We start from the raw sequence: 27,105 nt of genomic DNA, 5'->3' as shown, positions 1-27,105 counted from the left end.
TACTAACACAGTGCCTTCTACTATCCTTCTCTTCTGATTTACTTGCAGATTTTGCTCATCCTTCAGGGATCAGATTAGATCCCATTCCTGGAGGCTTTTCTTGTCCTCCAGCTGAAAGTAAACTGAATTCTCACTTTGACATTTTGTACATTTTTCTTTACAACAAGGATCAAGATTAGTTATCACCCTCATCCCTGTTATTATCTGACTCAGGGTCTTGACCCCAGTCCTTGATAAATAATTAGGGGCCGAAGGATCATTTGTAGTAGTCTATTTGATATGACATTGCATATTGTGGCATGGACATTTGTAATTTAAACGTGGTATACCAGTGAAAGAACGTAATTATTTTCTGCTTAATTTTATGTCCTCACTTATTTTGTTAATTATGTTTCTTTGAGTCATTCACTTTAGTGGGAAATTTTGTTTGAAACACTTTCTCAAGTTATCCATTGAATCTGGCTGTTAGGAAAATAACTGCTTCCATCCGTGTGCTCCAGTGGCCTGCAAATGCAGCTGGAACCTGGGGAGCCTTACAGCTTCCTGCAAAGGCCTAAAACGCTGAACTGCTATTAAGGATTGGCCCCACCTGCACCCCTGTGCATAAATATAAGCAGATCCTGATTTGGTGCTGGAATAACATGAAGTAGAAGGCTGACTGGGTGGCCTGGTTTCTTGGAGCCAGCATTCCCTTTTGCATTAAGAGCTGGTTATGGACCATTTTGAATTATTGACTCATTCAGCTCTACAGAGGGGCCTCAGAAAACCATATGCATCCAGTTCTTTGAGGCTAAGTATCCAGGATGAAATCAACTTGTATCACTTTGAAAATTGTTTCAGAAACAAGCAATTGTATAGAGTTCCTAGAGTGGGGAGAATAAAAAAACTATTATGTAATGAGGTATGAACCCAGATAACCTCATTCTTTTTTTTTTTTTGATAACCTCATTCTTAAGGTCAAGGTGTAAGTTCGAAGACTAGCACATATGGTGGCATCTAAATCCCAACAATTGCCACCTTCCCACTCTTTGCTGCGCTCTGCTGATTTCCTCACCTTTGCCTGTTCTCAGCAAGTGTCAGTCTTTGAGTTTTCAGTTTTCCATGGGTTCTGGTGTTGTGCATGTCAACATAAATCATGTTTTATGTATTTAATGAATGGGTCTCATATATCTAACTTGTTTTCTAGAACAAATTGTTCAACTTTTTATTGGAGAATAACATATAGAAAAATAAAAATATACATGTAGTTAGATTTTCACAGATTTTATTTTCATTTTTAAAGGGTGTACTGAGAATCAATCCAAAGAAGTTTCATGAAGCCTTCATTCCTTCCCCGGTAAGTTCAATAACTTTATAATAAGCTTGGTGTCACACTTAATTTTTTAGATGTGCTCTCAAACTGAAATTATATATTCTAACTAAAAAGCAGAGTAGTAAAATGAAATTGAGGATGGGGAAAGATTTGTTTCAAATGTAAATAAGCAAAATTTGCCTTTGGTTCACCATCCCTTCTGCCAGTCTTGAAATCACAGGCCAAATGAGAGGGATGGCGTTTGTTAGGAGGCTGCAGAGAGCAGCTGGCCCCAGGCAGACTACCCACCAGTTCGTGTAATTGGATGCCCTTGGTTTACAGCTTAAAAGGATTTATGGTTTTTTTCCACTGATTTAAGTTAATCTTTCCTAAACAAATATGCTCTCTACTTTCGATCTACTGCATGATCTAATCGGAACATTTGTCCAAAAATAATGTGTAACACTTTTTTTTGGTTAGGGTTTCTCACTTTACTTCTATGCAGGTGATAGCACTTGGTAACAAGGCTCTTTACTGTTGGTGCTTTAAATTCTTTCTTATATTCATGATTCATTTTTAGAGGTTCTGTTTAGTTAAAGCAAGTTCATACTGACATATCATTAGCTGTAGGTTTCTGGAGAAGGCTTGATCGTGCAAAGCTGGGAGGGCAGTGTTCTTGAATTCCTGGCCTAACTTTTCCAGGGTGCCATATAAGCAGGATAGCTCTAGATTTTTCACAAAGAAATCAGAGGGATCAACTTCAGCTATAGACAAGGAAATGAAATACATATATTTCAGTTATGTATTTTATTATGTTAAATAACAAATCATTATGTTAAATAACAAATTTAGTGAGATTATAAGTCCAGTCATATCTTTCAGAAGTGATACTGTTATTCTTTTCGTTATAATAATCTTAAGACCTGATCTCAAATTCTGTTTAGACCCTTTTCCCTGGCCCTTTGGAAGCCAAGGATTTGCATTTGCATTCAAGTTCAAGTCTTACCCATTTGACTCAGTAAAAAGCATCACTGAATTGTCACATTATTCTGAATTGTATTCTATTCTCTTCTGTGACAGAACATAGTATATATACTGACCATGGCACTTGAGTCATAGAATTGAGGGTTAGCAGGAGCAGTTCCATTATACAGTGGAAGTGCAGCTTACATGGGTATTACATTCCAGATGTTGCTCATAAGATAAAGATCACATAATGGAATCATAAAAATTACCCACAATTATTTCTTAGGGAGCTGCCTAAGAAATAATGCTGAAGATGGATAAGCTCTCTCTCAATAAGTTCTGCATAACTTGTGTTCTCTATGCATTCGAATGATTTTTTTCATTGGCATACTGATTGGAGGAACTTGATTGCATTAGGAGCCCATATGAGTGAAAACATGGATTTTTTTAACATGAGAATCACATTCAGTGCAGTAAGGAGTTCAATCTGAGAGGCACCTGTGAACTGAGCAGATTTCAAATCTCGTCTGTGCACGCTGAGGTTTGCACTCATGGGTTGGAGTGATAAGGGGAGCTATAGCATTTTGAAAAGTTTACTGCTAGTTTTCTCTCCTCCCTGAGTACAAAGTCTTGAGTTTCCCTAAGTTAGATCTGTAAGGTTTCTACTTATCAGGTGTGAGGCTTAAGACAAAAGTATAAGAGGAGGCATGTATAACTTATATCAAATATTGGAAAGTTACAAATCAAACTAACAAACACTTAAGTAAAATATATTCCATGACTTAGTGTATTCCTTGCCAATTTTACCTCAGTGGACCTGTGTTTTGTTCAATTTAAGATTTTCGGATTTCTTGGAGCTCTTTGCTGAAATGCACAGGAGGTCCACCTCTGGCCTGCCCCTCTTCCTTTTTCAAGCCTGACTCCCTGTCTTCTCATGATTCCTTTGCAGTCCTTGAAGGTTCTTGCATGCATGTATGTGGGTATCTTAACCCATGTGCCTAAGCTCTACCTGTACCCCTTAGAAATACCTGCCCTTTAGCCACCACTAAGTACAGGGGCTGTCGCCAGTGGGCTTGGGCTTGATTACTCTGGGGGAGCATACTCCTTATTTGTAAAATGAAGAGGTGGATTAAATATTATGTATTCATTACAACTTTAAAATATCAAGAGTTTTGGAAAGAAAAAAAAGTAGAGATTTGATTAAATTATTTAGGTTAATTCTTACTCCAAGTGGTTATGAATTTATACAATGTCAAGTAAATAGTTTTGCTGTGCCAAAGTATCTACTTAGTAGTTTAAGAACAGTGAATTGATTATCAAATACTATTTTGTTCTGAGGGAACTTGACTTAGTTCATTGTAATTTCCACTGATAGAAAATCAGTTTTCATTTTCTTTTGACAAATCCAAAACACATGGGATGAGTCACTTATGTGTCCCTGCTAGTCTTTTGGGGGTTCTCAATAAAAGTAAAATATAGAGTATGAATAAAGTCATGTGATTTTTCAAGCAAATCAAGATAAAAGTGTATTATTGAGATGTCTTTTATTCTGTTTGGGGAGAGGATAAAGGGGGAAAATGAATCAGATGGAAAAGCCTGCCTTTAAAAAATATATTTTTTTTAACCACAGTTTCTATTCTGAATTATATTGGTCCAAGAAACTCAGAAATTTTTTATGGGTCTTGTTATGGGAGGCACCCTTTATGCAGCTGTGGAGTTTATTTCTGGTCCACAGGGAGCTAGCTCTTGCATCAATGGAGGATGCTTTGGCTATCATGGCATACTTAGATTGTCCTTCTTCATACTCTCTCCTGAGTGTTTAGATTACCCCAGATCCCATTATATTTCCTCTGTGGATGCTTAGCATCCATTTAAAAAAAAAATTTTTTTTCTGATGGATAGGACAAGTCTTCTGGCATCAAAATACAGAGCTGAACTTTTTGGCCTTAAAAGTTAGTTAAGAGAGATTATTCAAACATTAATATTGAATAGCTCCCAAGTTTAGTATCTTTATTATAAGAGATTTGGCAATAGATACAAGCTTCTGAATGAATTAAGGCAGAGCCAAGTAGTGTGGAATAGTTGGAGGTTTGTGTGTTATCTGGGGTTTAACCCAGCCCTTCTTTCCTTGGTTTCTTGGGATAGGAAGATGACACTACCATCATCCTAGCATTTATATCTCTGAGCTGCCAAGGGGTGGTTATAAGCTGCTTATGAAAGGGGCATTTCATGCATATGTTTTGACACATGAGAATAGGTTAGGGTGACCTCCAAATAGCTTTCTTCATTCCAGGGAGGACGACAGGATCATGTCACTCTGTAAATTGCAGGAGGCAGCAGGATGGTGATGGGCGACACTTGAGTTGTTCACTCTCTATTTCCTAGTGTCTCTTTATTTCCGGCGAAGCTCATCATGAGGTCAGCTGCAATAATTCCTTGTCTCTTAACATGGTAGCTGTTGCTCAAGGAGTAGGGTGGGGTCAGGTTTGGTAGATCGGAAGCCACAGCTGCCAACCTCTAGCTAGATTGGAAATTGAACAGAAAATCTATTTTAAGAGATATCTGATGGTTTATAATTGGAAACTATAAAAATGCTGAGCAACTAAACCTCCCCCCCCTTTTGCATGGTGATTTTGAAATGTCACTTTTAGCTAACTACAAAGTTTGTAGTAGTCACCTTCTGCCCTTTAAGTGTTGACTCTTATCTGTATCCAGTGTCTCATAGAAAAATTTGAGTGGTGACTTTCTAGACCCATTTATTGTCACCTTCTATAAGAAAAATCAGCATTTGACTTCTTATCCTCCGAAAAGACACAGCTAGTATGAGTTTCTTGAAGAATGAAAGATACTAAATTCCCCTTATATATGTGTATGGCTATGAACTAGTGTTTCTATTAAGTTAGTGGAAAGATTATGGAGTCTAACATTCTTCAAAATCCTTTTAGCTCCAAGCCCTGGTGAGATGACTGTGCCTTTATTTCTGTCTTCAACCTAGGATGGTGATCGAGACATTTTTATCGATGGAGTTGTTGCTCGTAATAGAGCTTTGAATGGGGATCTGGTGGTTGTGAAACTGCTTCCGGAGGAGCAGTGGAAGGTGAGTTAAATTTTCTTTTTTTAGAGATATTTTTCTTAGGGCCTTTTGCATTGCATGGAACACCAGTGCAGCATCAAAAACCAGGGGAGTCACAGACCTCTCAGTCTCCAAGCCTCTGAAAGATGCTATAGAGTGTTCAGGACTTAATAGGCAGCTGCTGGGCAGAAATCTAATAGTTTGAATTTTCTTGTTGCTCACTCTCCAGTCAGTCTTCCCTGTCACATTGGTTTCCAGTCAGTCTTCCCTGTCACAAAGCCTTGCATTGGTTTCTGGTATTTTTTTTTTTTTGGTTAGAAGAAAAGCTTGCAGGATCCAGTCAAACTTAAAACATGTTATTTCCCTACACCTATGTTGCAAGATCTGGAAAGACAAAACCATGGAGATGGTATATTGTAATTGGAATATACCAATTACATGCTTCCTGTACTGGAAAATCTGGGCAATACATGTCATATCTGTTAGGCCCAGTTTGGTGATTTGGCATCCCTGGCAGATAAAGATTGTCTTTATGCATTTTTATATAATAGGAATTTAGTGACAGAAGAAAACATTTTTAATATGAGAATGTTTTGGGTTTCAGTCTCCCATTAGTGTATGTCATTTCAAAAGTAAGAGTGATTTTAGTTTTGACTGTTGGTTTAAATAACTGTAAGAGCCAGACATTGGAAAGAATCAGTTTTTTTTTTTTCAAATTGTCATGTGGAACTGGTGACTTATATGTATATATAAGTCTGAATTTATCTTCATGTCATTTGTTTAATTTTGGCTTAATTCATTGGTATTTAGGAATTTGGATTCTTTTCAGGAAGGGGAGATATACTGTAGTGATGAGAAGTGTGGGCTTTTAGGTAAGGCTACCTAGGTCTGCATCTCATCTCTGTCATTTCTCTATATAACCGCTGATGAATTATGCAACCTCTCTGTCTTAAATGCTGCATTTATAAAATGGGAATAATTATAGTACCTACTCCATAAATTTCTCATGAGGATTAATTGAGGCTACATATAAAAAACAAAGGAGTCCTTAAAAAAAATCTTAGAATGGCAGGAACTCAAGAAATATTAGATCTTATTATAAGCTTTTCCAGAAAAGATGTAATATGTACCACAAGAGTACCACCTTATAATAGAGCTTTATTGAGTCATAAATTAACTGCTTTTTTTTAACCCAGTGGAGCTAATTGATTATAGCTGTGTGCCAGGTATTTCTAGGGTGTAGGAATTTTACTAATGATCAGGTTAGATATAGTTCTTGCTCTCCTAGAGTTTACAGTTTAGTGGAGAGCGCAGGTAGGGAGAGATATACTAGTCACACATATGAATTTAATTATAATTTTAATTAGTGTGAAGTTACAAGCAGGGTTTTATATGGGAGTGAATTTTCCTAATCTAGTTGAGGTCCACCTCCCACTCCCAGTTGTTGCTTAGTATGGGAATAGTCCCCTTCCTTGATTCCTTGAAAGTGCAACTAAAGGTTGGCTCCAGGTCCTGGGAAACATAGGTTGATTTGGTCACTACTTGTTTTCTGAAAAGCATCAACCTTGCTAATGTTGTCTAGGTCCACTAAAGAGGAGCATATTAGGGCCTGGTTAAACCAAAGGATGGGGTCCTAGAGGTAATTTAGTGAATAAAGAAGTAACATGATAATGAAGAAGTGCCTAAGAAATAACAAGAGAAATAGTGGCTTCATTTGACATAAGGAATGACAGTGGTAGACTAGGAAGGGAGTACTTAGTAGGTTGGGTGGGTGTCTTAGTCTGTTTTCCTTTGCTGTAACTGAATACCACAGTTAGGTAATTTTATAAAGAAAAGACATTTATTTTTTTACAGTTCTGGAGGCTGGGAAATCTGTGGTTGAGGGACTGTTTCTGGTGAAAGACTTTTTGCTGGTGGGGACTCTGTAGAGTCCCAAGTGGCTCATGGTGAGACTGAACAAATTTACTTACTTGGGTTAATCTTTTGGTAAAGCTACTAATGCAGTCAGGTGGTCCCATCTTCATTACTTTATCTGATTGCCTCCTGAGGATATCACCTGCAAATACCATTAACAGATAACTTTGTAATTATGTTTCAATATGAATTTTGGAGGGGACAGACACTCAGGCCATAGCAGTTTGTCTGGAGCAGGCCAGAGTATGAAATGAAGTGTCAATTGGTGAGACAGCAGGAAGGGAGAGCGTATGGTAGACTATAAGTTGAGTTTTTCAGAAGTGGATGATGTAGCTAAAACAGTAAGGCCAAGTTGCTGGGCATCTTTCCTGCTCTTGGCCCGGCGCAGGAGATGTCTGAAATAAATCAACATGAGTAAATAAGTCTGTTGCATTATTTCCCTGTTCCTTACCTACCTTGTTGATAAAATCAGCAAGTGTAGCCTTTTCTGATATTGTCAGGAGTGCTCTCAGTTTGAGCAGGAAGCCTAAGGAGATGGGATAGGTAGCTGACCAAAGTTTGGGACCAGGTTGGGTGTAAGGTGATTGTTGTTGTTTAGATCTGGAAGAACAAGTTTGGTACTTGGCTATTCTTGGTGCTGTTGCTTCCTGGATAAGAATTTGTACCTCCTTTACGATTCAATACAACAAAGTTATATTTTTTTCTAGATGTATAATTTTATGACTTCCCAGGTCTTGGATCTAGTTATGCAGTAAAGAGTTTGTAAAAGTAGGTAGCATTTCCATAGTCAGTACATTCAGCTTGTTGTTTTTCTGTTTTGCAGTTAATATCTAAAGGTGGAAGAAATTAAAGTCCAGATGAGGGCTTTAAGCCAAAAGAGTAGACTGTAGTGGGGACAGTCATATATTGGGATGGCCAATTAAGAAGCCTGAACTGGGAAACCCGACAGTTAAGATGGAGAGAAGGAGGGATATATTTTGAAAGTAGAGCCATTAGGAATTGAGGATGGATTTGAGGCAGAGGGTAAATGAAAGACTGAAATAAGAGAAAACTGCTAAGTTTCAAGTTTAAGTTTAAAATGGGTGAAATGATGTGATTAATTGAAATGGAATACAGTGAGAAAAAACATGTTGTGGTGTAAAAATTATTAGTTTTACCTGGCCGTAGTAAGTTTGCTTTTTGTTTTTAGATGTGTTATTGAGAAAATATAGAAGCCTAGATTATTTGACTTACTTGTGAATTCTACTAAACATTCAAAGAAGAACTAATCTTGCTTTTACACACACACTTAGAAAAATGTGAGAGAAGGAAGCATTTCCCAACTCATTTGATGACATGAGCATTGATGTAATACCAAAACCAGGAAAAGACATTATAAGAAAGGAAAGCTGTAGACCAGTGTTTCTTCCCATAAACACTATTGCAAAAATACTCAACAAGATATTAGCAAATAGAATCTAGCAAGCATAATACAACGTGTGCAACTGGGGCTTATCCAGGAATGCAAGGTTGTCTTAATATTTGAAAAGCAATCATTATAATTCATCATCTTAACAGACTAAATTTGATACCATACTCAGTCAAATATTCAGTAATTCAGAAAATGCATTTGATGAAATTCTATAGCCATTCATGATAAAAACTCACATCAAGTAGGAATAGAAAGTAAGTTCCTCTGGGGCTGGGGATGTGGCTCAAGCGGTAGCGTGCTCACCTGGCATGCATGTGGCCCGGGTTCGATCCTCAGCACCACATACAAACAAGGATATTGTGTTTGCTGAAAACTAAAAAATAAATATTAAAAATTCTCTCTCTTAAAAAAAAAAAAAAAGAAAAAGAAAGTAAGTTCCTCAACCTGATGGAGAACACGTAAGAGATATTTAGAACAAACATCTCTCTTAAAGGTTAAAGACCTCATTCCTCTGAAATTGAAGTAAGAATGTCCTTTCTCATCTGTTTTATTCAGCATTGCACTGGAGATCCTAGCCAGTACAAAAGGGCAATAGAAAAAAACAAACATATTGCTTGGGAAAAAGAAAGTAAAGAGGTTTTAATTCTCAGACCATAGGATTTGCTATGTAGAAACAAAAAGGAAAAGACATCAATTAACGTGACTTCATCAAAATCATAAATTTTTGCTCTTCAATAGACACAAAAATTAAGACAGGCCACAGATTGAAGAGAAAATGTCCTTTATTTAATGACATTTATCTAGAATATAAAGAAATCTTCTAACTCAACAATAACTCAGTTACCAAAAGCATTAAAATATTTCAACAACTTCTTCACTAAAGAAGATATATGTTGGCAAATAAACATTTGAAGACATTCAGCATAGTCATTAAAGAAATACAAATTAAAAGCATATGATACTGCTATATGTGGTGGCACACACTTATAATCCCCAGTTACTCAGGAGCCTGAGGCATTACAAATTCAAGACCAGTCTGGGTAACTTAAACCCTGTCTCAAAATAAAATGAAAAAGTCTGGGGATGTAGCTCAGTGGGTTTAATTCCTAGGTTCTGCAAAAAGCAAACCACAACAATAATCACCGCCCCCCGCCCAAGCAAAAACACCAAAACAAAAAAACCACCACTGCTGCCAACAAAACCATAAGACACCACTATAGACCATTAGAATAGCTAGATTTAAAAAGACTGACCATACCCAATGTTGGCAAGGATATTGAGCTCCTGGAACTCACATACACTGCTGGTAGGAAAAATGGTATAGTCACTTTGGAAAATAGTTTGGCATCAGTCTTCTCTAAATTTGGTATATCCCATTAAAAGGGAATACAGCTTAGCAGTAAAAAGTAAATGATAGGGAATGATATTGACCAAATGATGTCATTATATTGTTAATAACAAATCCCATCATTATGTATAATTATAATGCACCAATAAAAAAGTGGAAAGAATCCCTCCTAACAGATGAACAAAACCTAACACAGGAATGTAAGAAATATGAAAAAACAAGGTAATACGACTCCTCCTAAAAATTCACCAGTAGCTGACCCCAAAGATATTGAAGTAGATGAAATTCACACAAAGAATTCAGAAAAATCATTATAAAAATGATCAATGAATTCCAAGAGAACACAGAAAACAACTGAATGAATTAATGAATTAATAAGGAAGTCAGTATAGGTAATGAATGAGAGATTCAATAGGAGATAGAAATATTGAAAAAGAACCAAACAGAAATCTTAGATATGAAACACACAACAAATAAAATCTTCAGTTGAAAATCTTTCTAATAGAGTAAACCATACTGAATCTCAGAGCTGGAAGACAAAGCTTTCACATTCAAATAGGTTTAAAGAAAAAAATAAGTAACCATGATCAGAATATACAAGAACTCTGGGTCAACATTAGACATCAAATTTAAGAATCATTGGAATTGAGGAAGGTTGTGAGATGCAGGCTAATGGGCTGGATAAACTCTTTAGGGAAATAATAAGAGAAAAATTTTCCAAACTTTCAGAATGAGATGGGCACCCAAATATAGAACCCCAAATAGACAAGATCACAAAAGAACCTCACCATTACACTTTATAATGAAAATGCCCAACATACAGAACAAGGGTAGACTTTTAAAAGCCTCAGGAGAAAAATATCAGATAATATATAGAGGCAAGCTTATCAGAATCACTTCAGATTTCTCAGCACAAACTCTAAAAGGACTTGGAATAATGTGTTCCAATTCACGAAAAAACCTGACTGTCAGCAAATACTGCTATATCTAGCAAAACTGTCCTTGAAAATTGAATAGGAAATGAAAACCTTCCATGATAAGCAGAAATTAAAAGAATCCATGACTAATAAACCAGCACTACAGAGCTTACTTAAAGAAATGCTGCATACAGAAGAAATAAAAAAACACAGAGCTCACAAATTAACAAATCTTATTTGAAGAATAAGCAAGTGATAGAAAAAATTAAACATTATAAGTAAATCAAAATGGCAGAAATTAGTAAACACCTCTACAATAACATTGAATTAGTAAACATCTCTGTAACACCATTGAATGGTTTCAGCTCTCCATTTGAAAGACATAGGCTGGCAGAATGTATTTAAAAACAAGATCTAACTATATGTTGTTTGCAAGAGATGCATCTTACAGGCAGACAGCCACAGGCTGAAAGCGAAGGGATGGAAATTGATAGACTATGGAAATGGAGCCCGAAAACAAGCAGGAGCAGCTACTCTTACATCTGACAAACAGACTTCACTAAAATTAATCAGAAGAGACAAAGAAGATTACTTCATACTGTAAAGGAAACAATCCAAGAAGAAGATATAACACTAATATATATATATATATATATATATATATATATATATATATATATATATATATGAATGAATGACACACTACTTTTGAGTTTCAATAAACAAAAATTAAGTCTCAGATAGACCCCAGTACAATACTGGGTGATTTCAACACACCTCTTTCATCATTAGATAGGTCATCCAGACATAAACTTGATAAAGACTCTTTGTATTTGAAAAATATTATAAATCAATTGTAGTTAACAGACATTTACAGACTATTTCATCCAACAACAGCTGGATGCACTTTCTTCTCAGTGGCTCATGCATCCTTCTCTGAAATAGAGCATATTTTAGGTCACAAAACAACTCTTAGCATATATAAAAAACATTGATGTAATTCCTTGTGTCTTAATTAGATCATAGTGAAATGAAATTAGTAATCAATCAAACAAGACCCTATGGCAACTATGTAAACACATGGAGATTAAACAGTAGTATACTTTTGAATGATGAATAGGTGATAGAAGAAATGGAGGGAGAAATTAAAAAAATTCTTAGATGCAACTGAGAATAGTCATATAATATATCAGAACCTCTGGGACACCATGAAGGCAGTTCTAAGAGGAAAGTTTATAGTCTGAGTGCCTATGTAAGAAAATCAGAAAGATCTCAAATGAACAACCTCTTGATGCATTTCAGGGCCCTTGAAAAAGAACAAACCAATTGCAAAACCCATGGAAGGAAGGAAATAATTAAGATCAGAGACAAAAATCAGTGAACTTGAGAATTTTAAAAAAATGATACAAAGGATTGATGAAAGGAAGAGTTGGTTCTTTTTTAAAAAAAAAAATATTCTTAGTTTTACGTGGACACAATATCTTTATTTTATTTTTATGTGTTGCTGAGGATTGAACCCAGTGCCCTGCGCATGCCAAGTGAGTGCGCTACCTCTTGAGCCACATCTCCAGCCCAAGAGTTGGTTCTTTGAAAAGATAGGACAGATGAGTCCTTAGCCAAACTAATCAAAAAGACAAAGAGAGAAAACCCAACTTAATAAAATTAGAGATGAAAAAGGAGAAATCACCACGGACATCTAAGAAATCCAGTGGATCATTAGAAGCTTTTTGAAAACTTATACTCCATAACTTGGAAAACTTAGGAGAAATGAATACATGTCTAGACAGATAAGATGTGCCTAAACTGAATCAACAGGATATAGAAAACTTAAACAGATGAATAATTTGTAATGAGATAGAAGCAGTAATAAAAAGACTTCCAACAAAGAAAAGTCCAGGACCAGATGGATTCTAAATTGAATTCTACCAAACCTTTAAAGAAGAACTCATGCCAATAATCCTTAAATTATTCCATGAAACAGAAAGGAATGGAACACTTCTAGATTCGTTCTGTGAAGCCAGTATCACACTCCTACCAAAACTAGATAAGGACATATCAGAGAAGAAAACTACAGACTAATATCCCTGATGAACTTAAATGTAAAAATATTGAATAAAGTATTAGCAAATTTTGTTCAACAAATATTAAGAAGATTGTACACCATGACTAAGTTGATTTTATTCCAGAGATGCAAAGATAGTTTATGAAAATCAATAAATGTAATTTATCACATAAGCAGAATTAAGGACAAAAATCACTTAATCTGTTCAGTAGATGCAGAAAAGGTCTTCAACAAAATTAAGCACCCATTTATTATAAAAGCACTGAAGAAATTAAATTAGGGATAGAAGCCCCAGAATCATAAAGGCTATATATGAAAAATTCAAAGCCAACCTCATAGTAAATGAGCATTTTCTTTAAAATCTGAACAAGGCAAGGACATCTTCTCTCACCATTCCTATTTAATATAGTGCTAGAAATTTTAACCAGAGCAGTTAGGCAACAGAAGGAAATAAAAGGGATAAAAATAGGAAAGAAGTCACATTATCACTGTTTGTAGATAATAAGATTCTATACCTAGAAGATCAAAACAAAAACAAAAACAAAAACAAAAACCAACCAACCAAACAAAAAACAAAACCAGTAAAGACTGCTAGAACTAATAAACAAATTTGGCAAAATAGCAGATAATAAAACCAACATACAAGAATCAATAGCTTTTCTATATACCAACAATGAATCTCTGAGAAAAAAAAATCAGGAAAGCAATTCCATTCACAATAGCCTCAAAAAACCAAACAAACAAAACCAAACAAAAAAAACCCCAGAAATACATAAACCTCCCCCGTGCCCCCTGGAAACAAAACAAAACTCTAGGAATAAATCTAACTAGGGAGGTGAAAGACCTCTAAAATGAAAACTGTAGTACACTGAGGAAAGAAATTAAAGAAGTATTTAGAAGATAGAAAGACCTTCCATGTTCCTGGATAGGCAGAATTAATATTGATAAAATGGTCATACTACCAAAAGCAATATATATAGTCAATGCAATCCCCATCAAAATACCAATGACATTCTTCATAAAACTTAAAAAACACAGTCCTAAAATTCATTTGGAAGAATAAAAAACCCAGACTAGCCAAAGCAATTCTAAGCCAAAGACTAGGCATGGAGATACCATTTGACCCAGTCATACCACTCCCCAGTATTTATCCTAAAGAATTTAAATCATCATGCCCATGTTTATAGGAGCACGTTTCACAATAGCCAAACTATGGAATCAGTCTAGGTGTCCATCAACAGATGGATAGATAACGAAAATATGGTATATATACACACAATGTAATTGTATTTGGCCATAAAGAAAAATGAAATTGTGGCATTTGCAGGAATTGATGGAACTAGATATCATCATGTTAAGTAAAATAAGCCAGACTAAGAAGGCCAAGGATTATATGTTTTCTTTCATATGCAGAAGTTAGAGAGCAAAAAAGGAAAAGAAATGTGGGGTGGATATCATGATAATCAAAGGGAGATCAGTATAGGAAAAGGGAGTAGGTGGTAGGAGGTTGGGAGAGAGGGGGAAAGTGCTGGGGAATGATATTGGCCAAATTATTTTGTTACATTGTGTGCATGTATGAATATGTAGCAGTAAATACACACACACACACACACACACATATATATCATTCTCTCTCTCTCTCTCTCTCTCTCACACACACACACACACACACACACACACATACCATCATTATGTACATTTATAATGCACCACCACTAACAAAAAAAAAGAAATGTGGGGGAAAAAAGGATGGCCTGCTTGATCTGGTCTACATATTGTAGTTTGCCAGCTTTTAATCTCAGAAATCTTTACCTTTAGGTCTAAGGTCCACTTTGTATAAAACTTTAAATGTGAAAAATATTGTGGAAAGAGAGAAGAAAAGCAAATGAATGATTGACATGTGTCACAACATGAATGAATCATGAATCTCAAAATAATTATGATGGGTGAAAAAAGACAGGCATAAAAGAATACAATCAATGTGATTCCCTTTATATAAAACTCTAGAAACACAAACTAATGAATAGTAACAGAAGGCACATCACTGGTTGTCTAAGGTGGGAGTAGGAGATACATGGTTCCAAGAGGTCCCAAGAAAACTTTTGGGGATGACGGAAAATTCATTATATTGATGGGATTATCATGATTGTATTTGTGAGGACTCACCACATTGTACACTTTAAATATATGTAGTTTATTGTACATTAGTTTTACCTCACAAATTTATAAAAAATAAAAAAACCTGAAAGAAAACGAAAATGTTTGCACAGGAGTATGGAGTTCCAAGGAGAAGTGGGAGTTAGGGTCATCCGCATATGTGTGGTGTCCAAAGCAACATTAGTGGATGAGCAATCATCTGGAGCCACAGCTAAAGAAGGGAAGATGGTGGAATACTCAGTTCTTGAGCAGGCCAACATTTAGAGGTCAGGTGATAAAGGTGTGGAGATGCCCATGTCCTCCTCTGCAAGGACATGAACCATAATTGCCAAATTTCAGCTGTGCCTGGCCTACAGGAGTCTAATACAGTCTGAGGATTCAGGCAGCAGAGGTCTAGTGAAATGGGGTTGACAGACTTCAGGCTCTTAGAGTCCATGCTCTCTGTTGAAATATAGAGGACATTTGTTTGCTTCTTCAGACCTGTCTGGACTGGCTGGTAAGAGAAAGTGAAATGGAAAGAGTTAACAGGAAAGAGGAGGATGTTCATTGGATTCTGCTGTCCTCAGGAATAAGAAGGAGTAAGAACCAAGTCCAAGGAGGGCAGAACCAAGGACTATTGGTGGAAGAACCTATCTGCTAAAGTCTATAATGCTTCCCATATAATATTTCTGCATTTCCCTATGGTATAAAATTCACTTTCCTGTCAGCAGCAAACTTCTTAAAATGTAAAAGGCCTGTGTGTCCTCTGGGCTGGTCTAGTCTGAATGTTGCTACCCGCTAGTCTCATGGAAAGAAATACTCCAGAGTATACTCCACAGAATAAACTGTGTATCTTTCAAGTCAACAGGAAAATGGTCTGATTCTCTGAATCTTGGGTGCTTCTTGCTGGCCCCAGACATGGTGTTAGAGCTCAAGCATAAGATGTCATACACCTATATTCCCAGCTACACTGGAGGCTGAGGCAGGAGGATCACAAATTGAAAGTCAGCCTGGGCAACTTAGGGAGACCCAGTCTCAAGTTAAAAAAAAAGGACTGGGGATATAGCTTAGTGATAGAGTGCTTGCCTAGCATATGTGAGGGCCAGGTTCAATCCCTAGCACTGGGGGTTTGGGGGGGGTGGAAGGGAAGGTGTACTGAAAGTGCCAAATTTTGTAGTGAGTATGAATCAGAGGATTCTGGAACCCTCTTGCTTCCCACTACCTGGCAGGTGGGCCCTGCTCAAGAGGCATAACAGTTACTGAACTGTGGGGGAGTGGATAACCCTGAGGGAGGGAGAAGGAACTCTATAGAGGATTTGGGTAAAATGCAAGTTCTATGTAGTGCTAAGCTAGAGCCTGCAGTTGTGCATTTCTAATAGGTTGCCAGGCAACATTGACCTTGTTGGTTCAGGAACCATACTTGTGAGTAAGAAGACTGGGTTTCTATGTAGGGCAGGAGGACAAGTGAAAGAAGCAGCTAGGAATGTCTGGTTGGTAGGAAGAGAGTTGAATGAGAAACAGTGTGGCTGAGATATAAAGTCCCTCCAAGAGACTGGATTTTGGGCCTTCCCATTGTTAATAACACTCTGATGAGCAGAGGTTGGCATGGACACCGAGAAGGAACTACACTGGTAAAGGAGCCCCCATTTTTTGAATTGCTGGTAAAGGGGTGATATAGGGGAAATGACTGCTCAGGAACTGCCTTGGTGCGCGTATGGGCCTCTTTATCTTTCAGAAGGTTCTTGATGTGGAGGACACCACAGTTTCCTTTGTCTAGGTCTGTAGAGCTCCTCAGGGTTTTCACAGTGGCTGCCTAATGATGTTTTTTTTTTTAATCAAAATTGATCCCTTACATATTTCTCTTAGGCCTCATTGATTCAGGTATTTCAAGCTTCCCATTCTGAATGGGGAAGCTCTATTGTCTGTAGCCCATCTATGACAGTTGTTGGTGACAGGTCAAATGGAAGAGAATATTTAGACTGTCATCAAGAATCTTTGACACCCAGAATATAAACATCTCAAAGCATACTGGCCAATTGTCTTACAGGTTTGTTAGACAAAAGTGTCTTGTTATCAAAGGAATCTGAAGTCAGTGGTTTGAACAATGTGAATTAATAGCATTATTCATCTTTGATTCTTTATACTTGCTGCGCTTACCCCTCTTGGGTATGTAAACTACAGGGCCTTTGGGATTTTAGAAAAAACAACTGTTCTTTTAGTTATAGTAGTAAATAGTCAATTTATTTCACAGCATGCTTTTTGGCAAAATAGATAGCTATAAAAGTATCAAGCTGTGAGACAATAATAAAAAATAATTTGCTCTTATATAACAATTTTAATTTGAGAATTTGTCCACATTTTTAGTGCATATATTACAGATGTCTGATGAGGGACAAATGAGTTTCTTCATTTTGCCAATTGGGAAATTAAGGTAATGTGAGAGTGCGTGACTTGTTTGAAGCCTCAGTGTTTTTGGCAGGACCAGGGGCAGAATCCAGAATTCTTGACTTTTAGTTTAATGCTCTTTTCCTCAGGTTTTTAAATGGAGGACCATGTCCCCAAATGGCTAGGAAACATTGATCCTGATTCTGCCTGGAGCAGCGTAAGGATACCCAGGGGCTTCTGACTTTCCACTCTTTCTGCTGTGTGCTAGATCCCCAAGATACAAACAGAATGGGTTCCAGGCTTTGCCCTTAAGGATCTTGTGGGCTAGTTGGAAGGGGATGGAAACAATTATGGTAAGGTTCACAAGATGGTAACAGAAATACACGTGGTAATATGAGCACCAACTCTCTTTGAGGGTATTAGTGAAGGTTGCATAGAGGAGGTCACATTTGAACTGGGGTTCGAAGGCTGAGAATAGAGAGCTTTTTTTTTTTTTTTTTTTAATGTTTTTTTTCATTTCAGGGTGAGAATGATTTGGACTGAGAATGATTTGGCCAAAGAGCATTGTGGAAATGTCAGGTTTCAGGGAGTAATATACAGATGGGGGCACTCTTTTCCTGCCACACGGTGGGCCAAGTGCTGTGACGCCTCTATGAACTCTTCCAGACACAAGGAAGGACATGCGGTTCCTCCTTGTACTCAAGACCCTGCCCTGGTGTGTGTGGGGGACATTGTCCTTGGGTCCCTTATATAGAGACTTCTGGAATATTGCTCCCTGTTCTTCTGTTTGACATTTAGTTGACCTTCATCCTGCTTCTTTCATTCTCTTCCTTGCCTGCCTTTCAGATTTGTCTCCCATAATAACCATTACACAGCCTTGGCCTTCTCTCTCTCTCTCTCTCTCTCTCTCTTTAGTATACAACACACACACACACACATATATTTTAAGTTGTTGATATACCTTTATTTTATTTATTTATATGTGGTGCTGAGAATCGAACCTAGTGCCTCACACATGCCAGGCAAGTGCACTCCCGCTAAGCCCCAGCCCCAGCCCTGTCCTTCTCTTTTAACCACAACAAGTTCATCCTATTGTTTTCCTTCTCTTAATATTTCAGTACAGTATGAGAAAACTGGGGCTTAGCTTAAATATCTTACCTAATTAGGGACCATACAACTAAGGAATAAAAGAGCTGGGATTTAGATTTTCATGTCTTGATTTGATGATCTCATCAATACGAGAGATTTATGTGATCTATAGATGGGTATTGACAGGTATCATAAAAATTTGCACAAATTTAGAAAACCATGTATCTTTTTTTATTAAATAATGTCTCAACTTATCAGTTGAAATGACCAAAGTACTAGTGTTAGTCTCAGAAAATAAATAATTTAGGGAGAATTGCTTGGAGTTTTTTAGTTGTATGGTGGTACTGGGGAAGTGGGATAACTTCTCAGGGTGTTGTGAAGGCAGGGGTGGAAATGAGCCAGATTCTTACCCAACATCTACCCTAAATAGTGGATCAAATGCAGAAAGAGCTGACCTAGAGGTTATAGCTTGTTGGTCAAGGCAGAATCAAAGGAGTTACTGACCCAGATATCATCGGCTCAATGGCAACAGATCCCAAATTGATGTGGCACAGATATTCAACAGGCAGGTAGGCAGTTGTCATATAGGAGGAAGTTGGTCCTACTGGGGCTGTTTGGGCTATAATTCTGGAGATGGAGACCGTCTCACAACAAACACATAGAGAGACAGCCACTGTGCTGGGAGTCAAGAAGATTTGTTCTCACACGAGGAGCATTGATGGAGCTATACAGGGGACAAGAGCCGAAGCAGACTAACCTCGAGGGCTGGAATTCTGGGCTTTTTTTTGGTTGCACCAAGGGACACTTGGGAACCCAGGATTCTGTTCTGGTATCTTGACTCTGAGAGGTGGGTTAAAATCTAAGCCCTGTGTAGGCTTGGTTGGAAACTAGGGTGAAAAGCTTAGTTGATATAGCCGTGGTGTTTGGCCCAGAGAAAATTAAAGGAGGCTGATGAGAACATCTGAAAATTAGGCTCCATCAGGTAGAACAGTGTGAAACAGAGACCAGCTAGCTAAAGAGATGAATTTCAAGTGAAATTTTTACTCATTGGGACTTAGCCTCTATATTCTTTTGACTGAATGCTGTTATAGTGAGGCAGACTAGAATATACTTGATGTATTGATATCTACTAGAAACCTGTAATGCTAGGGACCTGTTCATTTATCCCACATGTATTTGTTGAGTACTTATGTTGGACTGAGAGGATAAAGTAGAAATAAGTCAGCCAAGCACTACATTAGCTAAGTCTAAATTTCTTTCAAGACAGGATTTTCTCACTTAACTCATAGCACAGCAAAGTAAGGAGGGTAGATAAGTAGAGACAGTTATTAAATAGTTTCTAACATGTCTCTTGTACAGTTACTAAGAGTCCTTATTTTTGTGCATTTTTAATACTTAAGCAAGGGAATAACAGAAGCATGGATGAATATTTTGGAAGAGATTGGCACAGAAAAAAATAACTCGGGTCTGAAAGGATAAAGGAAGTGCTTATAGGAGTGCTTGTTCTAAGTTAAAAAAACAAAAAAAAAATCAAAGTGCACATTTAATCCCTGATTTTCAGTGGATGTTCCAAACCTTCTATGGTCACATGAAATTGGTCTAGTACAGTAAATTGTTTCCTTTGACAACCAACTTTTCCTTCAAGTGATTGTTTTAAAGTTTTGTCTTCCAAGTTCTTCTTTAAATATGCACCCATCATACTAGATTATATTTAATCCAATCTCTTATATAACCGCTATCATTTTGGATTGTTCTCAATTCCAGTGGAATTAGGATTTCTTAGAAATGTTTGGTTTCTTGGCCAATATGGCAGGCCCAGAAAGGACTTGGAAAGTTCTTAATGATGGGAGGGCAAGGTCTTTGGTGCCTCCACCCGGAGTAGCATGGTAGGTAAGGTATATCTATCACCATGATCAGATTTTCCAAAGATTGTTATATACACAAGCCTATTTTTAACAGTCATTTTTTCTTCTTCATTATTGCCAGCTCTGGGATCAAGTACTTCAGGTTCTTGCTTGCTTTAAACATGTCTTCAGATCTCTGTAATTCAAATTGAAATGTCTGAAATCAGGACTGTGTCATTTAAGGATGGTGTAGCTTATTTGTGCTGGGAAACTCCCAATTAATATTTTAGGATTACTTGCTAGAAATTTAATTCATTCCTTCTTAATTCCCTGGAGTTGGTTTGGTGAAAGCCACATTCATTATAATGAATGAGTTAATGTAAATAAAATAGTTATAGTAAAGATGGTATATAAGTGTCAAGAGATGTCAGTTATTTCTATTATTATTCTTAGAAATTGTGACTGAGTGCTAGTTGGGCCAAGATCACATAATAACTCAAGTTTAGTATTTCTAGCTCTTGAATTTACCACTGATAACATTTACTCACAGGAGACTGAGAGTATTATAAATTGTTGCTGTCTTAATATGTATTTCATTGAATCATCAAAATGCTGAACAGTTATGTGGTCAGGTTACACTGTGAGATGATGTGGTTTATTTCTTGCTCGTGCTCCTTGGCCTGCAGGATCACCTAGGGCCTTGACTTTGTACTGTTTTCACTCCAAAGCTTGGGATAGATGGAATAGGTGCCATCAGAAGTATTCCCCTTTTTATGGCAGAAGGCAACAGAATCAAAAGGTAGAGTTTTCTCTTTAATAATGTGAAAATGTTGAGTGTAAAGTGTGTTAGGAATTCTAGATTCTTTTTTTTAATTTTGATTTTTAAACTTTTTTAGTTGTTGATAATTTATTTCTGTGTGGTTCTGAGAATTGAACCCAGTGCCTTACATATGCTAGGCAAGTGCTCTGCCACTGAGCCACAACCACAGCCCTTTAGATTCTTTGTAATCAGGTTACAAGTAGATATTGCAGATGAAAGTCTAATATTTTTTGGAAACAGTTGAAATTGAAGAGAGTACATTGTCCACTTTAACTTTCTGATCTGGCTCTCTCCTTACTGGTACTGTTTTAGTTTCTCATTCTGTTTCTTATTCAGGATCCCTAAGCTTTACCCTCATGCCTCAGACCTTTCTGTCATTCACTTGAGCAATGGTAGCATGAATTTCTGTTTCCAGTGATCAGAGAGCAGATAAGTAATTCTACACTCAATCCTTTTAAAACCAAATGGAGACCAGTTGTGTTACTAGAAAAACTGTCAGGGTACAGGATGTAGTAGAGAAGGACAGTAATAGTCAGCTGAAGGTCAGTGCTTAAGGCAAGTGACAAAGGTTAGTTCAAAGGGATACAAACAGGATGTGAGTTCAGAGTCAGGAACGGAGGAGATTTCTGAAAGGTTGGAATCAGGAATGAAAGAGCTTTCTGGCAGGTAGGAACAGAAGAAATGAGAAAGACTGAGAGAAATGGTTTAGAACATAAGCTTAAGCAAGAGAGGTGACTGATCCACTAATGCTGCTCCTCTGCTGCACTTGTGTTGAGTCAAGCACCATGGTAGGGCTTAGGAATACAGTAATAGGATCCCATTGTGCATCTAAACCACAGAATATAGAAAATGACTTCAGAGACAGCTCAGTTCTTCTAAGAGTGGTACTTAAATAGTGCCATTCTAGATGGAAAGTGGAGAGATTAGTTTCAAGTATTGGATACCTTAGTGTAATAGGGCTAATTCTCCTGAGGAACTTAGTCTAGAGGTGCTACAAGAAAGTACATGGTAGAAAATGTTGGGTTGTGATGGAGTGCATACTAGGATATCCATCAGGCCTGCTGAGGTCTGAGAAATGCTTTTTGAAAAGAAAATTTTGGGAAGAAATGAAGTCTGAAAAGGAAAGTGTTAAGCACACGGAGAACTGGCAAAGAGGATGGAAAGGAGAGCCTAACCTGCTAGCTGGAGTGGAGATTATGAAGGGAAGAGTAGTGGCCAGAGATAAGTCCTTGTCAGCTCTGCTGGAGCTCCTTTTCTCTGGATACTGGCCAAGGCAAGTTGCAGACTTGAGGACCCAGTTTCTCAGTTTGTTTTGTGCTGCTATAACAAAATACTTGAGATTGAGTAATTTATAAAGAACAGAAATTTATTCCATCACATTTCTATGAAGGCGAAGATCAGGGTTGAGGCAGTTTCAGTTGTCAGGTGAGGGCTACTTATTCTTGATCTAGAGGGGAGGAATGTTGTGTCCTCACATGGCAGAAGGCAGAAGGGCAGGCAGGCAGATTGCTGCATGCTGCGTGGAGCCTCTCTTATGAGGGAGGAGGAGCCCACATGCCCTGATTACCTCATAGAGGCCCTGGCTCCTAATGCTGTCACATCGGCAACATCTGAAGTTTGAAATGGACATGTTCAAACTATAGCACCCATTCTTCTGAATGGCCACTAAGAAGAACTGGTGCTATCACAACCCTTGGTGTCTGATTGTTTCCTGACCCTGAACATTGGTGGAGTGAGGTCTCATTGTAATGCACTATAATGGTGTGTCTTCAGTCTGTGAACACCATGATTGCAGGTCCTCTGGGATGAGATCTAGCTGTCTTTTGAAAGTAAGCAGTTTGAGTTTTGGCAAACTGGATGTATTGACTGGATGTATTGACTTTGGAACTTCTGCTGGTGCTCTCTTATGTGCACTTGGTGTGTTGGGTGTGGTATTCCCTTTGGAGTCATCTGGGTGCTTCCAGCTCAAAGCGTGATGTGTGTAGCAGCAGCACTAAAGAATCTCAGACTCTGCTCCAAGACCCACTGAATGAGAATATGCATTTTAACAAGATCCCCAGCTGATTTGCATAAGCATTAAATTTTGAGAAGCATTGGTGTGGATGATTAAAGAAGGGACTTTTTTAAAAGAAAAATCACTTTGGCATAATAGAGAAAGGAGGAACCTGTATGTGACATCATTACGGCTATTCCTGGAGGAGAGTCACGAGTGCAGTGTGAGTGGCTGGGGTGTCTGAGTCTTGCAGTAGCCATAATAGTTTCCTCATTTAGATTCTGGGCCCCCAACACCCTCTGATCTATTTTCTTCCCTGCTCTCTAGCAGATGAAGGATAAATGAACTATTATTCTTGTAGTTGGGAAAAAAAAAAAAACCTATTAATTTGTTTATTGAAAAAAATATTTCAATCTATCATAAATTGTTTTTATTCCAATAAGTGTTCTGTAACCTACCTCTGTTCCATTTTTCAGAGATCATTTTAATATTAAGTTCAAGCAATCTTATTATTTCTGTCTTAATAGCCTCTTGTTTCATGCATTTTTTCCTGAGGAATTGTATCTTGTATTTAAAACATGTTTGTTATAACACAGATTTTTTTTTTTTTTGTTTTCTTAAACCACTAATTGAGATCTCGTTTTAGTAGTTTTAAGCATATTTTAAAGTCTTGTTGAAAATTAAACTTACAGAATATTGAAAAGTTACTTCATTGTGCAGATTTTTGTTTTTAGAGAGAGAGAATTTTAAAAAAATATTTATTTATTTATTTCCTGTGGACACAACATCTTTATTTTTTTTTTTTAATTTTTATGTGGTGCTAAGGAACAAACCCAGTGCCCCGCGCATGCCAGGCGAGCGCGTTACCGCTTGAGCCACACCCCCAGCCCCTGTACAGAATTTTGTATCTTGAAGTAGTTCAGAGTTGAACCATTTCCTAATAACATGAGGATTATTCTTTTCTATCCCCCCTAAGCTGCTGTAGTGTTTCTCAGGTGCTATTCCATCTGGTGGGATTGAGAAGTAAAGAAGTGGAGAAAGCAAATTTAAAAGAGAGCAATGATTAAGTTGTTTTTAAGTATATTTGAGGTTTTAAAAAAGATACTATTTGTACCCATATTAACAAAATGATTTATTATAATTGGAATCATCTTTTTTATTCTGGTATTTTCTATACTTTGATCAAAGTTTAGATTATGCCAAAAATAATTTAAAAATTGAAATAAAATTCACATAATGCTCATTATTTTAACCACTTTAAAGTGTAGAGGTAAGTGGTGTACTCACCCAGCTACATTGCAGCACGTATCATCAGTTGAATCCGTTTTGTGGCCGAATTAATGTGCCACATTTTGTTTATCTTTTTATTAATTGAAAAATAGTTGAGTTGTTTTCATTTTTTGGCTATAATAAATAATTGTTCACAACAATCATGTATAAGTTTTTATGTGGACACGTTTTAAATTCTTTTGGGTATATTCTTAGAAGTGGCATTATTGGGGTAATATGGTGACTCCATGTTTAAAAAAAATATTTCTTAAATGTAGCTCACTAAAATATACTGTCCCTGGACTGGCTGTAGCTCAGTGGTAGAGCACTTGCCTCGCACATGAGAGGCATTGAGTTCGATCCTCAGTACCACATTCATCTTTTCCAATTAATTAATTCCAAAAGGAATTAATTTTATGAACATGTAACGTTATATCCTGAAATCACTTATGTTCTTGAGTTTAGCCCAGTATTTGAGCAGTAGCCGTGCTGCTGCTGTTCTTTTTCACCAGCAAGACTCCATTTTTGACATTTCACAATGAAAGCTTCCTATTGCCTAGCCTATGAACTGATGACCTTCTGCTTGATTGAATATTTTTGTAGTGTCAAAAGATTGCTTTAAAAAAATGTGGGCACTTACAAAGGGTTATATGCCCAAGTTGGTGTTGTTGCTGTCATTGAAGGAGGTTCTTCAATTCTTCTTCTTGTTATAGAAGTATTACATTACTGAATGCGGTTTAGAAAATAGATTAGCTTACTCACCTAACGTAAGTCAGCATTTTGTGTCACCATTACATACTTTACAAATGCATATATACTATGTTATAAATTCTTATTGTATATTATGTATATCCACACAGAGTTTAATATTGTGAGCTTTTTATGTATCATAACTATTTATTACATAATTGTTATAGGTACATGTAGTATATGAATAAATTACCAAAATGATTTATTTTCTGTAGCTCACTAAAATGTACTTAAGACCACCTTTAATGCCTGTGTAGTATTTCATTGTGTGAATGTTACCTATTTTAAATAACTTTCCTTTATTAACAGATATTTCAGATGTTTATAATTTTTTAAATTTAAATAATATTGTGGAGAGCCTCCTTAAATGTGTAACTTTTTATTTCATAAGAGTATTTCCTTTAATTAAATTCTCAGAACTATTAGGTCAAAAAATATGAAAATTATTCACATGGTTTTTACGTACTTCCAGGTTGCTATGGTCTGTCTGAATATTGCCCCCAGATTCATGTACTAGGAACTTCATTCCTAATCCACAGTATTGGCAGGTGGGCCCTTGTAGAGGTGTTTAGGTTTTGTGGGCCGACTTCTCAGGATTGGATTAATGCCATTATAAAAAAGGGTTGCAGGAGTAGGTTTGCTAATTTTTGCCCTTTTGCTGGCCACCATATAAGGACATAGGAAGATGTCCGTGCTCAGTTACTGGCACCTTGATCTAGAACTGTTGAGAGAAAACAGTTTTGTTCTTTCTAAATGACTCAGTTTGTGATATTTCGTTATGGCAAGACTTAATAGACTAAAGTACAGATTTTACCTACTTTTTAGTTACATAATTAAATCAATAAGTGACTTTGCATTTCTTTCCTTAATTTTTACTTTTTGTGTTCTACCCATCCTTGGACTTTGTCAATATGTGGAATGTTGGTTTTGTTATATTCAGGGTTAGCTGTTTCCCCTATATGTGGTATTTTTGTGTTTGGCTCTTTGTGCCGGGCAAGGCGACAGCTCTCTGGTGGATACAGAAACATCGTGCCAGATCTGTGTCCTTAGGTGCTTACTCTCAAGTCAGGGCCCTGGTGTACTTCTCAGCAGATGCATCTCTGTTTTGCATAGGCTTTTCTTTCCCGCTCCTGTTTCTTTTCCCCTTTGTTATAGCCATGCTTTCTGGATCCAGTGCCTGCATCTCACTAGTGGTCTGCATTCTGCAGTATGGTTTCGATCCCACCTTTCTACTAAGGTGGTCCTTTCCATGTCTCTCTGCTTTCTTTGGTCATTTTCTTAGTTTGCATTTTCCTTGAGATTTCAGTAATGATTTAAGACTATTGATTTCCATCTTCTTTGTAATAATACCTCATGAGCTCCATGGCCTGGTTCGGTTGATTTCTCTTTTCCTTCACCTACTTGTGGACATTTCTCTGGCTTCTGTTCTTGGTCATTTTTTTCTTTCTTTACATTCTTTTCCCATATACATTTTTATGTATTTTCATAGTTTAAACTTGCATTTTTATTTGAAAGATTTCCACCATTCATTTGTTTATTCAACATTGTTTGACCTGGAGCTGGCCTAGGTCCTGAGGGTGTAAAGATGAACTCATTTCAGCTGCCCTTGATCAACTTGCAGACCAGTGCAGATATCAGCCCTAGTGCTGTGTGAGATATTTCTTTAACAGAGAGTTGAACACAGAGATGCAAGAGCTGAATAGAGGGGAAAGGATGACAATTCTGCCTAAAGCAAATGTGTTAAAATTTCTTAGAGTAGATGACATTTAAACTATAATTTGAGAGTTTGCCAGGTAAAAAATTAATGAGAGAGGGAACATTTTAAGCAAAGGAACTG

At 37.1% G+C, this 27,105-nt stretch overlaps 1 protein-coding gene across 9 annotated transcripts in view; it reads left to right on the top strand.

Moving 5' to 3' along the window:
* The window catches only part of Dis3l2 (DIS3 like 3'-5' exoribonuclease 2), a 332,047-nt gene that overhangs the window by 51,464 nt on the left and 253,478 nt on the right, over window positions 1-27,105 (top strand). For all 9 annotated transcript variants that reach the window (XR_011709223.1, XR_011709224.1, XR_011709225.1 and 6 more), the window contains exons 4-5: window positions 1,283-1,336; window positions 5,253-5,354. Coding sequence is in view for 6 of the 9 variants with exons in the window: in XM_071619543.1 (XP_071475644.1) it covers window positions 1,283-1,336; window positions 5,253-5,354 (156 nt within the window). In the remaining 3 variants the exon portion in view is untranslated. The remainder of the gene's footprint in view (window positions 1-1,282; window positions 1,337-5,252; window positions 5,355-27,105) is intronic.

The sequence above is a fragment of the Marmota flaviventris genome, chromosome 11 (genome assembly GCF_047511675.1).
Source record: "Marmota flaviventris isolate mMarFla1 chromosome 11, mMarFla1.hap1, whole genome shotgun sequence".
Lineage (NCBI taxonomy): Eukaryota > Metazoa > Chordata > Mammalia > Rodentia > Sciuridae > Marmota > Marmota flaviventris.
Note: the sequence above shows the minus strand (reverse complement) of the source record. Positions and strands in the feature narration are given on the sequence as shown.